The 17,349-nt window shown below is 43.2% G+C and overlaps 1 protein-coding gene across 1 annotated transcript in view; it reads left to right on the top strand.

The window, feature by feature from the left end:
- The window catches only part of LOC146581710 (TBC1 domain family member 2A-like), a 33,089-nt gene that overhangs the window by 8,148 nt on the left and 7,592 nt on the right, over window positions 1-17,349 (top strand). The window contains exons 4-11 of the mRNA XM_085285977.1: window positions 6,434-6,554; window positions 6,661-6,776; window positions 9,837-10,096; window positions 10,179-10,448; window positions 11,959-12,087; window positions 12,283-12,393; window positions 12,521-12,693; window positions 12,871-12,982. Coding sequence (XP_085142103.1) covers window positions 6,434-6,554; window positions 6,661-6,776; window positions 9,837-10,096; window positions 10,179-10,448; window positions 11,959-12,087; window positions 12,283-12,393; window positions 12,521-12,693; window positions 12,871-12,982 — 1,292 coding nt within the window. The remainder of the gene's footprint in view (window positions 1-6,433; window positions 6,555-6,660; window positions 6,777-9,836; window positions 10,097-10,178; window positions 10,449-11,958; window positions 12,088-12,282; window positions 12,394-12,520; window positions 12,694-12,870; window positions 12,983-17,349) is intronic.

The raw sequence follows: 17,349 nt of genomic DNA, 5'->3' as shown, positions 1-17,349 counted from the left end.
CAAACTGTCTCCAAACTCTCACTAACTGCAACTCTCCATCAAACACCCACATTTTGAATGAAGTCTGAGGGGTTTATATCGCTGTCATATCTCGCGGCAAAGTTCGAACCACTTCATGAACCAGTCACGTGGTACAGCCGGGCAGCGAGGCTTCGGACGTCATCATTTTCAGCTCCTCCCATAAATGAAGCAAGCCTCGATACGCGCATCGCGGAAACGCTCCCTCCATTACTCGACACAAGCTTCGAAGCCTCGATACAGAACGTCACATCACTAACTAAAACTAAACTTTCAGCATTTGCTGTCCAAATGAGTTGTGGTCCCAGAAGAAGTCTGATCTCTGTGTCTGTGTGATGCACCTGTACAGTGTATGCCTCTCATCCACACGTGGTCACTTCTAGCTCTATTAATGTTGAGGCTTCAGAATGCAGAAGCTACAAAGCTGTGAGTTTCCCATCTCATTTTTATACCCAGTCTGTGGTTGAAACAGACTTTCAGTCTCTAACTTGCTTTTCCCGTGACTCTCACCAGAAGCTTCTTCAGACCTTTTGTCTTTATCGGCCCTCTCATGTTCATGTTTGGTCTCTCATGTTCAGGAAGTGAGTGACTGCTGTGGTTTATCTTCCTCTTCCTCCTTTGTGTCCCAGCAAGAATTGGGAAATCCTTCCATGAGGCATGGGAGGGGCTCAGACTGACTCACTGTTCCCTGAAAGTCTAAAATTGCGTCAGAATAAAGGATCGAGCGAGTCATTTAGCATGCACTGACTGGTTTTGTCCCTCTTTTCATAGAAATATTTCAGGTTATACTTTTGTCACAGAGAAGAAGCTGCTTTTCCTTTCATTGTGTCTTCATATATGTGGCTGTTTTTCTTTTGTTTAGGTCAGCATGAAGGAGTTTACAGGGTCTCTCTCTGTGCTTCTTACACCCTTATCATCCTAATTAGGACCTGAGTTTGGAGATGGAGATCATCAAAATCCCAGCAGGGCCATTAAAAATTAAGCAGAGGAGCAGGTGGGGAAATTCACCGCTCCCTCCCCACTGAAAGGCACTAAACATGAATCCAGTCTGGTTTTATTTCTCTGTGCATTATGTCGGGATTCACTGATCAGCTTTTAGTTGAACATCCTCTTGTACAGACAGCCTACGGTCAGTTATCCGTCAGTGTTAAGCAGGCAGAGACTAGCTGAAGCTAAGCACAGCATTCCTATGACAGCAGTGGTAAACACAGTCATGCTGTGTTTAGGTGCAATGCTGGACAGCCTCCAACTGACAGATGAGGTTAAAATTGGTGACAGTGTTCACTGACTCAAACTAATTGAAAATATTAAGCACTCTGATGAGCTCTTTCAGCCTTTTGAGTTTCTGTGTTTGATCAAATAAACCATTTTTAAATGGCCTGCATTTGTATAGCGCTTTACTTAGTCCCTAAGGATCCCAAAGCGCTTTACACTACATTCAGTCATTCACCCATTCACACACACATTCACAATGGCAAGCTACATTGTAGCCACAGCTGCCCTGGGGCGCACTGACAGAGGTGAGGCTGCCGGACACTGGCGCCACCAGGCCCTCTGAGATCACCAGTAGGCAACGGATGAAGTGTCTTGCCCAAGGACACAACGACCGAGACTGTCCAAGCCGGGGCTCGAACTGGCAATCTTCCGATTACAAAACGAACTCCCAACTCTTGAGCCACAATCGCCCATGGCTTAATCTTAAATTATACTTTTGCGGATGAAGTAAAAAGTGTGATTTTACTTCTGTTGTGTGCCTCTACTGTTGTCTATTAACAAGTAAGCGCATTAGAGGGTTAAAAAGGTTAAAAATTTAATCTTCACTTAGCAAAAATTATGCAAATGTCATTAAATGAAATCATGAATGAAGCTTGTACTAAAAAGTGTTATCAGTCCAAGTACTTCATGTAGCATGCAGTCAAATACTTCACCTCTGAAAATATTTGACTTTTAAGAGGCCATCACGGCTCATTTCACCAAATATTGGTGGTGCTCGATATGCTCTGTGATGTCGCCCTGTGGAGCTGAGGATCATTTCCTGTTATGGTTCAGTTACATCATCATCTGGACAGGAAGCGATTCTGACTGCAGATCAGCTGCATGCGACTGAATGAGAGGAAACCCCCACAGACTAAATATAAACTGGCGAGCAAACACCTGCTGGAAGGAGAAAAAAACAGAGTGGTACAGCTCAGAGCTTCATTCTTTCATTTTTTTATCGTGAGATAAAATTTGTATAAAACAAGCATTGAACCTCCTCTGTTTATCAGTCTGACTACTGGAGCAGCTCACCTGGCTCTCAGGTATTCAGTACATGTCCCAGCTTGTTCAGCACTTTTACGTCTCAGCTCAGCTCACAGAGACGGCTCCATTGTTTGTTTGTTTTTAATTATCCTTCATGTAGGTGTTCAGAGCCTAATCTGACAGCGTGGAGATCTTTCAGTGCCCCCTGCAGGGTCTTTATGACATGGCCTGGAGATCCTCCCAGACTCATCCCAATATATACAGTGAAAATCGCAAAATTTCTTAATTTTTAAAAGAATCATTTTTTAAAATTGTTTTTATCTACGTTTGTGTTGTTTAGGCATCAGAATTACTCAACTACTTCAGTAAATCATTCCTATTATATTATAAAACATCTTTCAGGCACACACATTTCTGGATTATACCTTTTTGTAGCTGTTTCTTTTATTTATAGTCTAAACATTATTTATTACTACAATCTGCAACTCTTTCACAATTTTAGTCTTGCTTTCTACTTTTCTTTAACTTAAACGTATTTTTATTTTTTTGTTTTGTTTTATCACTGTTGTGCATATAATACCTATTTGTCGAGCTATCTTATCCATCTAACTAACTAGCTATCGTTTTATCTATCTAGCAATCTAGCTAACTATCTAGAATTCACATTAATCACATTATTGGACATCTAGTATGGAAAATTTTAAAAGAAAAAGATAATGGAGGTAGAAGTGCAAATAATTTTACATAAGGGGGACAAAAAATACACTGAACAAAAATATAAATGCAACACTTTTGTTTTTGCTCCAATTTTTCATGAGCTGAACTTAAAGATCTGAAATATTTTCTACATACACAAAGGACCCATTACTATCAAATATTGTTCACAAATCTGTCTAAACTGTGTTAGTGAGAACATCTCGTTTGCTCAGATAATCCATCCCACCTCACAGGTGTGGCATGTCAAGGTGCTGATTAGACAGCATGAATATTGCACAGGTGTGCCTTAGACTGCCCACAATAAAAAGCCACTCTGAAATATGCAGTTTAATCACACAGCACAATGATACAGAAGTCGCAAAACCCGTCAGTATCTGGTGTGGCCACCATTTGTCTCACACAGTGCAACATATAGATGTGTTGCACTGTGTGAGGCAAATGGTGCGCAATGGGCATAGAGTTGATCAGGTTGTTGATTGTGGGCTGTTGGTCCACTCTTCTTCAATACTTGTGTAAAGTTGCTGAACATTAGCAGGAACTGGAACACGCTTTCATGTGACAAACTGCTGTCATGTGACGACCTGCAGTCAGGTCCAGTCCCCGATAAGGACGACGGGCATGCAGATGAGCTTCCCTGAGATGGTTTCGGACAGTTTTAGCAAAAATTCTTTTTTATGCAAACTGATTGTTGCTGCAGCTGTCTGGGTGGCTGGTCTCCACCTGGTCGACCATCCTAGAGGTGAACGTGCTGGATGTGGAGGTTCTGGGCTGGTGTGGTTACATGTGGTCTGCGATTGTGAAGCCGGTTGGATGTACTGCCAAATTCTCTGAAACGCCTTTGAGGACGGCTTATGGCAGAGAAATTAACATTCATTTCACAGGCAAGAGTTCTGGTAGACATTCCTGCAGTCAGCATGCCAATTGCACACTCCCTCAAAAGCTGCGACTTCTGTATCATTGTGCTGTGTGATCAAACTGCATATTTCAGAGTGTCCTTTTATTGTGGGCAATCTAAGGCACACATGTGCAATATTTATGCTGTCTAATCAGCACCTTGACATGCCACACCTGTGAGGTGGGATGGATTATCTCGGCAAACGAGAAGTTCTCACTAACACAGATTTAGGCTACGTCCACACGTACACGGATATTTTTGAAAACGGAGATTTTCCGTTTCCGTTTTAAAAAATAATCCCGTCCACACGTAAACGCAAAAGTGAAGGAAAACGCTGCTAGGAACATGCCAAAGCAACAGGTGGCGATATATTCCTAAACGTGTAGAAATGTTGGCCAATCAGAAGTCTAGAAGCCTCGGTGGGAAATAGTAAACAAAGATGGCACAAAGAAGCAGAACCTATGTGTGCAGGGATAGTAACTGTGTGTGTATGTGTAAGCATTTAAACACTGCAGAGAGTACAGTTAACAGTATTTTGTCCCCCACTGTAGAAATTAATTTCACCGAAACAATAACATGGCGCACACCTTTGACGCTGCGTTTTCTCAGTTTTCCTCATCCACAAGTAAATGCAAAAATGGAGCTTTCGAAAATATCCACCCTGGCAGGCGTTTTTAAAAAATCTCCGTTTTCAGTGACCGAAAACGCCGTTTACGTGTGGACGAAAGGTGTAAACGCACAGCAAAATCTGCGTTTTCAAAAATACCCGGGTACGTGTGGACGTAGCCTCAGACAGATTTGTGAACAATATTTGATAGTAATGGGTCCTTTGTGTATGTAGCAAATGTTTCGGATCTTTAAGTTCAGCTCATGAAAAATGGGAGCAACAAAAGTGTTGCGTTTATATTTTTGTTCAGTGTAATAATTAAACAATTTAAGACCCGTCAGTGAAGTGTGCTAAGGTTCAGACTCGTAAAACAATTAGCCTGAGCTTTTTTTCAACAGTTTTAAAAAGAGTGAACATCTTTATATTCCTGTCACCTTTCTTTTTTTGCCTGGACGCAAGAGTCATAGCTGAGCCAGTGTTGATGTGTTTTGATCTTTCCATACAACAGAACCCTTTACCAGAGATTTGGAAGTGTGCCTTTTTTTTTACTCCCCTACTGAAAACTGGTGATTCTTCAATGGTCAATAACTACAGTACAGACCAGTTTCCAAACTCTGGATCTTAGTCTGGTAAATAATCAACTTAGAGTTTCTTGGATTATAGTAGTTTTTCTTTATCTCCTTCTCTGTCTGGCTTTAGGAAATTTCAATGCTTTGAAACTGCTTTCTTAAAAGTTCTTAATGATGTTTATTGAGCCTTGAAAGCCTTCAAAGAACTACTGCGCTGCTCTTTTTATTGGTTTTTCAAAAGCCTTTAGCACTATTGACCATGGCATTTTATGCCAGAGGCTACTGGTCGTAGGCCTTTCAGACCAAGCAGTTTGGTGTATTACTAATGACTTTTCTGACCATCAGCAGTGCATGTAGCTCAGTGGCCTCTCTTCCAGAGAGTGCCCCAGGGTTATGTAGTGGGGCCTGCACTATTTACTATTTATGTTAATGGCTGTGGACAAAATCTTAATGCTTCGGTTAATTTTTACACAGATGATACAATTATTTATTGTGTTTTGAATTTATACAGTCACAGCTGTGTCAGCTCAGACTGCTTTTGAATGCAGGAAAAAAAAACTAGTTTATGTGAAAATTACTGAAACTGAGGCTGAAGTTGGGCTTCTTTTTTCCAAAAATCAATCGTGTTTCTCTTTCACAGCAAGGAAAAGGCTCGTTGTTACCACCTGTTAACCCCTCCTGGATTACAGCGATAAAATTTAGATGAATGCCTCTGCTCTTTCTCTCCATTTCATGGACTGTTTATCACAGGGCACTAAGATTTACAAGCAGCTGTAAACCTTTGGCACGCCACTGTACTTATATTCTCTGGTTGACTGGCTCTCACTGGCCATATGCAGGATGGTTCATTGGTATAATTTTATCTGTAAATCTATGTATGGTTTACTCCCTTCTTATTTATCAGAGTACACATCATGCAAACAGTTTAGTCATAGTCTGCAGTCTCAGGATTTTATTACAGTCACCATCAGTTCATACAGAACTCAGAAAGAAGGCATTCCTCTTTTTCTGCCCCATCTTTGTGGGATACACGATATGACATCAGCTGATGTCACTTGTAGACTTTAAAAGACGTACAAATGACTTTGTGAAATCATCCCTGGGAACTTGTTCCTGTTTTTGACATGAATGTGTAAACGTTAGACAATTTTAGCTATTCTATTGTTTCTTCTATTGCTGCGATTTTAATGTTTGTCTGACACAGGTCACTCTTGTAAATGAGACACCGAGTCTTAATGAGACTATATAAGAGAGTGTATAAGTAAAGGTCAAATAAAAAGTATTTAAACATCAAACACACATTCATTGAAAATAAGCAGCTAGAAGAAAACACACAGGCTTTGTGTGTGTGTCTGAGGTGTTGAATGTCTGTGTGTGTTTGTGCAGATGACTTCCTGCCAGTGTTGAAGAGCCCCATCGGTCTGGTCGGGGAGGGGGCCGCCAGTGTGCCGATGACGCGAATTCCCCTCGCCAACGTGTCGCTCAAGCATCCGCTCATCGAGATCCAGTGAGTCCCCTCGGCCACAAATCTGAGACATTTAAACGGCTCAGACAGTCTGATGTCTTCCACTTGTTTTGTTGTTGGTCTTCATGTTTCTTCTTTCTGAGTACAGAAACTCAGTCCACTGTCTGCGTAAGAGGTCATCCCAGGACTGGAGTCAGAGCGTGTTTCATGTAGAAGCTCCTCCCTGGATTCCCCCGAACATTGCCGACACAGTCAACACCCCCAGTATGTATATACAGTACTACAGCAGTACTACAGTAACTAGCTAGAGCTTAGAGTACACCAGTAATACCATTTTTATTCATCTATGAAACCACATGACGCAAATCAGTTAAACTACAGTCATAACTTAAAGACTTGAATGATGTTAAATTTTCTCCTTTTAAATTCACACAAACTGAAGTTTTTTATTGTACGCGGCCCTAAAAACCTCAGAAACTTGGTGTCCAACCAGATCCTTATTCTGAATGGTGTTACCTTTGCCTCCAGCAGCCCTGTGAGGAGTCTCGGAGTCACTTATGTCCGTCAGTGCGCACATTAGACAAATATGTAGGCCTTTTTTGTTTCATATATGCAACATCAACAAAATTAAGAACATGGCCTCAAAGTGATGCTGAAATATTAGTTCACAGATTTCCTACTTCTAGGCTGGACTGTTGGAATTCATTGTCAGGTTGTTCTTAAAGCTCGTTGAAAAGCCTTCAGCTGTTTGAAATTCTGCAGAATATAACAGACGAGCTCCCCAGTTTGGATTCAGGAACACTCTCTACTTTTCCTATTAGATTTCTCTTTTTAATAAACCTTGTAGTTAGTGTTGTGTAGGTGACAGGTGACAGTGAACCAAACCATGTTATGAATGTTTCCACCCATATTTGGTCGAGACAGATTGCTGCCCCACTCTGATCCTGCTTCTGTTGAAGGCATCTTCTGTCATAAAGTGCTCCACATGGAGGATCATGTAATCACTGAAGTCTCTCTAATACTGTAAGGCCTTTACTTTGAGATAATAAGGCAGCATTTTTGTGATTTGGGGTTATATAGAAATAAAGTTGAGGCCTGCGGTGCCCATCAGATGTGGAAGGAAGAAGATGCATCTATAGTTACCTGTGACTTTAAATTGGACTTGAACTGGGACTTTTTCATTTTGACTTCAGACTAAACACATAAACATCAGCCTGAACTGTGACTCACCTGTACTGAGTATTTTGTACCTGATTTGGGCCATGGTCCGCTTCAGTCCTCGGGTTTTTATTAAGAGCTTGTTAGTCTGTGTTTGTCCTGTAAATTACCACCATCAGTTTCTTTACAATTCAATTTTATTTATATAGCGCCAAATCACAACAAAAGTCGCCTCAAGGCGCTTCATAGATACAGAGAAAAACCCAACAATCATATGACCCCCTATGAGCAAGCACTTTGGCGACAGTGGGAAGGAAAAACTCCCTTCTAACAAGAAGAAACCTCCGGCAGAACCAGGCTCAGGGAGGGGCGGGGCCATCTGCTGCGACCAGTTGGGGTGAGAGAAGGAAGACTGAATAAAAGACATGCTGTGGAAGAGAGACAGAGGTTAATAACGGATGACTCAATGCAGAGAGGTCTGTTAATACATAGTGAGTGAGAAAGGTGACTGGAAAGGAAAAACTCAATGCATCATGGGAATCCCCGGCAGCCTACGTCTATTGCAGCATAACTAAGGGAGGATTCAGGGTCACCTGGTCCAGCCCTAACTATATGCTTTAGCAAAAAGGAAAGTTTGAAGCTTAATCTTAAAAGTAGAGATAGTGTCTGTCTCCCGAATCCAAACTGAAGGCTGGTTCCACAGAAGAGGGGCCTGAAAACTGAAGGCTCTCCCTCCCATTCTACTTTTAAATACTCTAGGAACAACAAGTAAGCCTGCAGAGCGAGAGCGAAGTCCTCTAATAGGGTGATATGGTACTACAAGGTCATTAAGATAAGATGGGGCCTGATTATTTAAGACCTTGTATGTGAGGAGCAGGATTTTGAATTCAATTCTGGATTTAACAGGAAGCCAATGAAGGGAAGCCAAAACAGGAGAAATATGCTCTCTCTTTCTAGTCCCTGTCAGGACTCTTGCTGCAGCATTTTGGATCAGCTGAAGGCTTTTCAGCGAGTTTTTAGGACTTCCTGATAATAATGAATTGCAGTAGTCCAGCCTGGAAGTAATAACTAGTTTTTCAGTGTCACTCTGAGACAAGATATTTCTAATTTTAGAGATGTTGCGCAAATGGAAGAATGCAGTCTTACATATTTGTTTAATATGTGCGTTGAAGGACATGTCCTGGTCAAAAATGACTCCAAGGTTCCTCACAGCGTTACTGGAGGCCAAGGTAATGCCATCCAGAGTAAGAATCTGGTTAGATACCATATTTCTAAGATTTTCAGGGCCGAGTACAATAACCTCAGTTTTATCTGAATTAAGAAGCAGAAAGTTAGCGGCCATCCAGGTCTTTATGTCTTTAAGACATTCCTGCAGTTTAACTAATTGGTGTGTGTTATCTGGCTTCATGGATAGATAGAGCTGGGTGTCATCTGCATAGCAGTGAAAATGTATGCTATGTCTTCTAATGATGCTGCCTAAGGGAAGCATGTATAATGTAAACAGAATTGGTCCTAGCACTGAACCCTGTGGCACTAAGGTCTAGCAGGACAAGCACAGAGATGAGTTCACTGTCAGAGGCCATAAGAAGATCATTTGTAACCTTCACTAAAGCTGTTTCTGCGCTGTGATGAACTCTGAAACCTGACTGAAACTCTTCAAATAAACCATTCCTCTGCAGATGATTGGTTAGCTGTTTGACAACTACTCTTTCAAGGATGTTTGATATGAAAGGAAGGTTGGAGATTGCCCTATAATTAGCTAAGACTGCTGGGTCTAGAGATGGCTTTTTGAGTAAAGGTTTAACTACAGCCAGCTTGAAGGCCTGTGGTACACAGCCGATTATTAGAGATAGGTTGATCATATTTAAGACTGAATAATTAATAAATGGCAGGACTTCTTTGAGCAGTTTTGTAGGAATCGGGTCTAAAAGACACATTGATGGTTTGGAGGAAGTAATTATTGAAGTTAACTCAGAAAGATCAATTGGAGAAAAAGAGTCTAACTTAACATCAATGGTACTAAAAGTAGCTGTAGATAATATTACATCTGTAGGATGATTATTGGTAATTTTTTCTCTAATGATAAAAATTTTATTTGTGAAGAAGTTTACCCGCTTCAGCATCCAGGCGTGTGACTTCTTTTAATCCTTCTCTGTCACTTCTCAGCTTCTCCAACCCTCAGCACTCCCTCTGAATCCCCGAGCCTCTCCCCTCCCCTACCATTGCTCAATGCCGCTGATCAGGCGCCCCCTACAGATGGCAGGGAGTCACCATCACTGTTTGAGAGTTGCAGCCGCAGGGTGAAGGCTCGCAGCGCGTCCACCTTGCCTGTCCGCCGCAGAGACATGGCGTCTCAGTCCTCAGACCGGATAGGCCGCTTGCAGCAGGAGAAAGAGATGCTGATGGAGGAGGTCAAAGCTCAGAAGGTGATCAGTCGTTCAGTAATCATAAAGTTTTATTGATCTCTGCTGCCACTGAAAAAAGTGACAAACACAGCGCCTCCTGCAGGAGCTGGTGTGGATCCTCCACAAAGCGCTGGAGGCTTCTCAGCTGGAGAAGCGAACCTGTGCCGAGTTTTTGGCAGAGGAGGATGAGCAGGAACGTCTGGAGCTGCTCCGACACCGCGAGCGGCAGGCGGCCGACCTCCGGGGGCGGCTCGACGAGGCCAAGATGGAGGTGGAGGTGGTGAAGAAGAGTCTGGCTGAGAAGGCCATGCAGGTCGCCGAGCTGCAGCACAACAACAGGATGCTGAAGGAGAAGAACAACGCCAAACAGGAGGTGAGGACAAACCAGAGGTTGCTGTCAGACTGACCTCTGGTTGGTCACGTTAAAATAAACTGCACGTTTGTTTCCATGACTGAAAGTTTCTCTGAGATCTGGAGCTGTTCCTGGAGCTGCTGCTGGCTCAGGAAAAAAAAAAAAAAAAAAAAAAAAAAAAAGCACAAAACAAACCGAATGTGGGTGGATGTTGATTAGATCAGACAGAGGGCCTCTCCTGTGCATTCAACGCTTCACCTAAATGACCAGCCCAGATGATGGATGTGCCATGTGATTCGTTGGAAAACTGAGAATTGTAGCCAAAAGAACAAAAAAGGGGAACGTTTAAGGAAGATCACAGAGCAAAATGCTCATTGAGCGAGCTCCGTGTCTTCACTTTTAAAGAGCGGTTGGCAGGTTGGTGTTCTGTGATGTTACTTAGGTCTCTTCAGGAGGTGTTTTTTTTTTTTTTTTTTTTTTTTTTAATATTTTCTGATTCTTCAAGTTTGTGCCTCCTTATTTGGACCGGCCGCCTACCTTTGACCTGGATTTGAATTGTTGTACGCCACACTGAAACATCTCAATTCCTAAAATTCATCAGGAGGAGAGAGGAGGCTGCAGGAGTTATGACTGACGATAAAAAAAATAAAAAAAAAACGTGCTGAGAGTAGGGTTCTTTAGGTAGCTCGTCCTTCATAATCATGAGTTGTTTCAGTTATTTAAAATGATCAGCTGTGTCAGTTTGAGTGCCACATACACTGCAGTTTGATCTCAAATTCGTGAAATTAGTTTACTGCAGATTTCTGAATCCAAGACAAATATTTAGAAAGAAATTATGTCTTTTTAAGTCCAAACACATTCTGAAAAGGTTCATGTTTAATATGCTGCGAGCTGCTTACGAAGTCTAAAACAGACAACTTCACTCAGTTTTCTGCTGTCGCAGGTTTAAATAGCATTTCGTTATCATTCAAGCACAGGAGCAGTCTTCTGCTCCTGTGCTGGCTTTCTCACACCGCGAGTAGGAGATGATTTTATTTTCCAGATATCTGAACTTTTAAATTTTCACTTCATTCAAAGCCACCCAAGACTGCACTGGGACCTTTGGTGGGCCTAATCCGGCCTCCGGGCTGCATATTTGACTCTGTCAGGGTTTCATTTTAATTCTGTTTTATGTGTGGCGTGCATTATGACCATATAGCTCAATCAACTGTTCCACCCAGTGGTCACGTATCGTATCTAGGCAGTAACTGGCTCTGTGACTCAGCTTCTTCTTCCTGCCTGAACCAAAACAGGACGCACCCACGCAACATGAGAACGGCTGAAATGAAGTTGAACGATTCTTTATTCTAGTTTTGTGTTGTTGAATCACCGCCTGCAGCTGGCAGACAAATAGAAAGTGCTTAGAGTTACAAGCACTTCTACTTGAGTAAATGTACTCATTTACTTTTTCTTGCTTCCTGTGAGCTTTGTGTGACAGTAAAACATGAAGTCTATCTGCAGCTGTACTCACTGTGCGACTGTTTCCTGTCAGGTGATCATAAAGCTGTCCGATCAGGTGACAGCGTGTCTGTCAGAACCGCGGCGCCCCGACTCGTCCTCTGCCGGCCGCATCAACTCTCAGACTCTCAGACAGCTTCGGCAGGAGAACAACAACCTCAAGGTGAAGCACAGTGATAACTTACAGCGAATTACAGTTTTACTTGAAGGTACAGAGTGTAAGTGATTGTGTTTTAAAGAAAGTTTAAAAACCTTCCAAAATGAGCTGAAGCTATCAACAGTAAAGAAACAGCCGATATTACGTTACTGAGTCTAAAACCTCTTAAACCTCCCAGGTTGTCTGTGTTTGTGTCTGCAGGATGACATCGAGGCATATAAGACTCAGAACAAGTTTCTGAACTCTGAGATCTACCAGCTGACCAAACTGTGGAGGAAAAGCTCAGAGCAGGAGAAAACCCTGATGGTGAAGGTCGGTCTGATGCCATTTCTGTTCATTTAAACACTCCACCACCACACAGAGCTGCTATGGGCCAGCTACAGCCCACAGCCTACAGCACAGTGATTAATGCCTTTTCCTGCCCTCTGATTGGCTGCAGTGTGCTTTCCTGGAGGCCACTAACTGTCAGGTGGAGAGCCGTTACCTGGGAGTCCTGCGGAGGCTGCAGGAGATCAAATCTCTGCATCCGGCCCAGCGGGAGGCTGTGCAGAAAATGATCGAGGACGCTCTGAAGGGAGAGCTGAAGAGAGTCACGAAGCTCAGTGTGCACCGGTACGAGCACCTGAACAGCAGGGTAGACAAAATAACAGACACAACCTGCTTCTTTCTCATTCAAGAGTCACTTGACATGACAATTAAAAACTCAGAAGAAGAAACTCTAAATAGATCAAATTTTTCACTGTTTACTCCAGACCTGATGAATGTGTTAAACATCTGCTGTGTCCTCAGGGATCATGATGAGTACGGCTTTAAGATCATCCCAGACTACGAGGTAGAGGACATGAAGCTGTTGGCAAAGATCCAGGCACTGGAGATTCGCTCCCACAACCTGCTGCACCAGGTCCGAGAAATCAAAGCTTACAGCCGCTCATCCGGGGGAGGTTAAATAAACTCAGTGCGACACCCCCCCAGCAGGCTAGCAGGGCCTGCTGTCACTAATCAGGGCTAAAAAATAAATAAATCAGCCCAAACCTTCTTTCAGCTGCTCCCTTTAAGGGGGTTGCCAGAGCCAATCATCTGTCTCCACCTGTCTGTAATGCGGTTAAAGGACCAGGGCGCCTGACTGCAGCCTCATAGACAATGAGCTATCAGAATAAGGTTCGACTGTGGAGCCTGAGGGGGTGTGAATAAAACACAGGAAATCAAAGTTGAGCTCAAAAAAAAAAAAAAAAAAAAAAAAATATATATATATATATATATATATATATATATATATATATATATATATATATATATATATATATATGTCCTGAGGAGTCAGCTGAATGGTAAGAACAAGATCTGGGCCATCAACACGTACGCCCTGCCCATGATCAGGTACCCTGCTGGGGTAATAGGCTGGCCAAAGGAGGAGATAGAAGCCACTGACATAAAGACAAGAAAGCTCCTTACCATGCATGGAGGGTTTCACCCCAAGTCCAGCACCCTGAGGCTGTACGCTAAGCGGAAGGAAGGGGGCCGGGGACTGGTGAGTGTCAGCACCACAGTCCAGGATGAGACAACGAACATCCAAGAATACATTGGGAAGATGGCCCCAACTGACCGAGTGCTCAGTGAATACCTCAGGCAACAGAAACCCAAGAAAGAGGAGGGAGACGAGGAACCATCATGGAAGGACAGGCCCTTGCACGGTATGTGCCACCGGCAGATAGAGGAGGTGGCTGATATCCAGAAATCCTACCAGTGGCTGGACAAAGCTGGACTGAAAGACAGCACAGAGGCACTAATCATGGCAGCACAAGAACAAGCTCTGAGCACAAGATCCATAGAGGCTGGGGTCTATCACACCAGGCAAGACCCCAGGTGCAGGCTGTGTAAAGATGCCCCAGAGACAATCCAGCACATAACAGCAGGGTGCAAGATGCTAGCAGGCAAGGCATACATGGAACGCCATAACCAAGTGGCCGGCATAGTGTACAGGAACATCTGTGCCGAGTATAACCTGGAAGTCCCGAGGTCAAAATGGGAGATGCCCCCAAGGGTGGTGGAGAATGACCGAGCTAAGATCCTGTGGGACTTCCAGATACAGACGGACAAAATGGTGGTGGCTAACCAACCGGACATAGTGGTGGTAGACAAACAGAAGAAGACGGCCGTAGTGATCGATGTAGCAGTTCCGAATGACAGCAATATCAGGAAGAAGGAACACGAGAAGCTGGAGAAATACCAAGGGCTCAGAGAAGAGCTCGAGAGGATGTGGAGGGTGAAGGTAACGGTGGTCCCCGTGGTAATCGGAGCACTAGGTGCGGTGACTCCCAAGCTAGGCGAGTGGCTCCAGCAGATCCCGGGAACAACATCGGAGATCTCTGTCCAGAAGAGCGCAGTCCTGGGAACAGCTAAGATACTGCGCAGGACCCTCAAGCTCCCAGGCCTCTGGTAGAGGACCCGAGCTTGAAGGATAAAACCGCCCGCATGGGCGTGCTGGGTGTGTGTGTGTGTGTATATATATATATATATATATAATGTTTGTTATGAGAAATGTATAGACGGATGTACAAAAAAAAAAAAAAGAATATGCATATATATCACAACCAAAAATAATGTTGACAATACAAAACAGCTTATTAGGTTCCAAAAGGAGGTTGAATGAGGTGTAGTCCAGTATGTGATTTATTTTAGTTCCATGGACCTGTGATAGGTCATGTGTCAACAGTTTGATTCAGTGATTCAGTCCATAGGTTCACAATTCCTACCGCAACGTAGCGGTGGTCGGGTGGCTCGCCATCTTGCGCTGATCAGGGCTGATCGCGGGAGAAAAAAAAAAAAACCTGACCTAAACAAGGTCAAAAACATAAATTATCATTCACAGAAGAAAATGAAACAGCATTCTACTGCTGTGACAAAATAAATACATATATCCATAAATAACAAAGACAAGTAATTAATGCCATGTTCCACACAACAATCAACAAACCATCATCTCTTATAATGAATTTCATTCAAAATACTATTATAGAAAAACATTCTCATGGGTCCCATCAAAGTATATCAGCCATAAAGCTAATAAACATTATCCAAAGTTAATCAAATATATTTACAAAACTCATTTAATCACAGGTGTTGCGCAACAGATTCAATAATCTAAATGGAATTTACCTCAATGCAAAATCTCATAGGCCGCTTTGGCATTTCATCAGAAAAGTAACAAAAAACATCCAAAACGGACAAAACTACAAAAATCAAATCACTCGTTCAACTCTAGATACGTTAAGTCAACATTCGGCCATAATGGAATAAACAAAAACAACAATATTCAATAAATAAAACTAGTAATTGCACTTACTGTCGCTAGCCTAGCATTAGCTTACCGGCGTTTTAGGATGTGCGATCGCGGCTCCGCATTTTCATTAATTGTGACAAAACAAACAAATAACTCACCGTTGAGTCGATTGTGAGGTAGTGTAAAGATGAATGAATCGGCCGGGTTATTGCACGCTGTCAACTGGTCTGTAGTGTAAAATTTGTCGATATCTGACAAGTACGCCAACCACAGGGACAACAGCAGCCAGAGGAGCAGGGACATGCAGCTGATTGACCCGGAACTTATACAGGGTTCATTCCCGCCACAATTAAGGGACTGGCGGAAGTGGGGTCAGAAGTTACCGTGGTTACACTCTCCCCCCAAATCTCATGGACGTCCTCGTACATGGACTAGGCTGGCACCGAATGACTGGTTGGCTGAGGTGTGAAGGCATCGTCTCCTCTTCTTCATCGTCTTGAAGAGCGAAGGAGAAGACAGAACTTAACCCATGCAGAAAGGTCTGAACGCTCTTTAACAGAAGCTTACCAGGCTTGATGTATTGCAGCCGATCAGGAGGATTCCTGGCGCGGGTTGAATGCCTCAAGAGTGGTTCTGCCTCAGGACTGAGAGGCTCTGATTCAGTAGGTGAGTGTTGTGACAAGTTACCTCTGGATGCTTCCGAATCAGAAGACAGACTTTCTTCATCGTGAGAAGTTTCTGCAAGATCAACTGGCTCAAAGCCAGCTTCCAAGGTTCCGTTAGCAATAACTTGTTCCTCTTCAACAGGTACAGGTTCCTCTGGGAGAATAGCATTCTCTTACTCTGTAGCCAATACTACGGGGACATCTGGCTGGTTGATAAGTGGAACAGGTTGCGGAGTATTGGGTAAGTCAATGGTTGTTGTGAAGGTGACCGGTTCAGCAGAGAAAGGAACAGGTAGGTATGAGACGAGTTCCTCTTCGTCATTGTCATCAGCATCATCAGCACGTACAGGAGACACGGGTAAGACAAGCATTTTTCTCTTCTGCTTAGTAAGCCTTTCCTTTTCAGAAGGTGGTAAATACCCACAGGGCAATAGGAGGTCTCGATGTAAAGTTCTCAGGGGCTTGTCTTGGCCTTCGGGTCGAACTGTATACACAGGAAGAGTGCCGGCTTTCTTCACTACAATGTACACAGATGACTCCCATTTATCTGCAAGCTTGTGTTTGCCTCTTAGCCGCACGTTCCTCACAAGAACTCTGTCTCCAACATTCAGCTGTGATGCAGTGGCATTTTTATCAAATCTGTTTTTGTTACGTTTCATCACCTTTTCAGAGTTTTCGATGGCCAGCTTGTAACTTTCTTCTAGGTGGGACTTTAGTTTTTCCACATATTGTCTGTGGGATGTTGATCCTTCTTTGGCAAGGGGTAGTCCAAAGGCCAAGTCCACCGGTAAGCGAGGTTGGCGGCCAAACATAAGCTCATATGGTGAGAAACCTGTAACATCATTTCTTGTGCAATTGTATGCATGCACCAGGGGTTTTACGAAATCTTTCCAATGGGATTTCTGTTGAGCTGTGAGTGTTCCTAGCATATCCAGTAATGTTCGGTTAAACCGTTCAACAGGATTGCTTCTTGGATGGTATGGAGTGGTTCTTATTTTGTGGATCCCAGCCATTTCACAAAGCTCTCGGATGATTCTGGATTCAAAGTCAGGGCCTTGGTCACTGTGCAAGCGTTCTGGGATACCATAATGCACAAGAAAGTTGTCCCATAAACATTTGGCAACAGTCCTGGCTTTCTGGTTTGGTGTTGGCACAGCAATGGCATATTTTGTGAAATGGTCAGTTATGACAAGTATGTCTTTGACTCCACGATCTGGTTCCACAGAGAGAAAATCCACACACACCAGTTCCATGGGATGAGAGGTGCGGCTCGTTCAGATAGAGATTTGCATCTCACGCATCTTTCACAGTGTCTTATTTTAT

The sequence above is a fragment of the Mchenga conophoros genome, linkage group LG2 (genome assembly GCF_057382185.1).
Source record: "Mchenga conophoros isolate Kocher_MC1m ecotype Shallow Benthic linkage group LG2, M_conophoros_male_GT1.1, whole genome shotgun sequence".
Classification (NCBI taxonomy): domain Eukaryota; kingdom Metazoa; phylum Chordata; class Actinopteri; order Cichliformes; family Cichlidae; genus Mchenga; species Mchenga conophoros.
The sequence above is the reverse complement of the archived record's forward strand: the minus strand, read 5'-3'. Positions and strand labels throughout refer to the sequence as shown.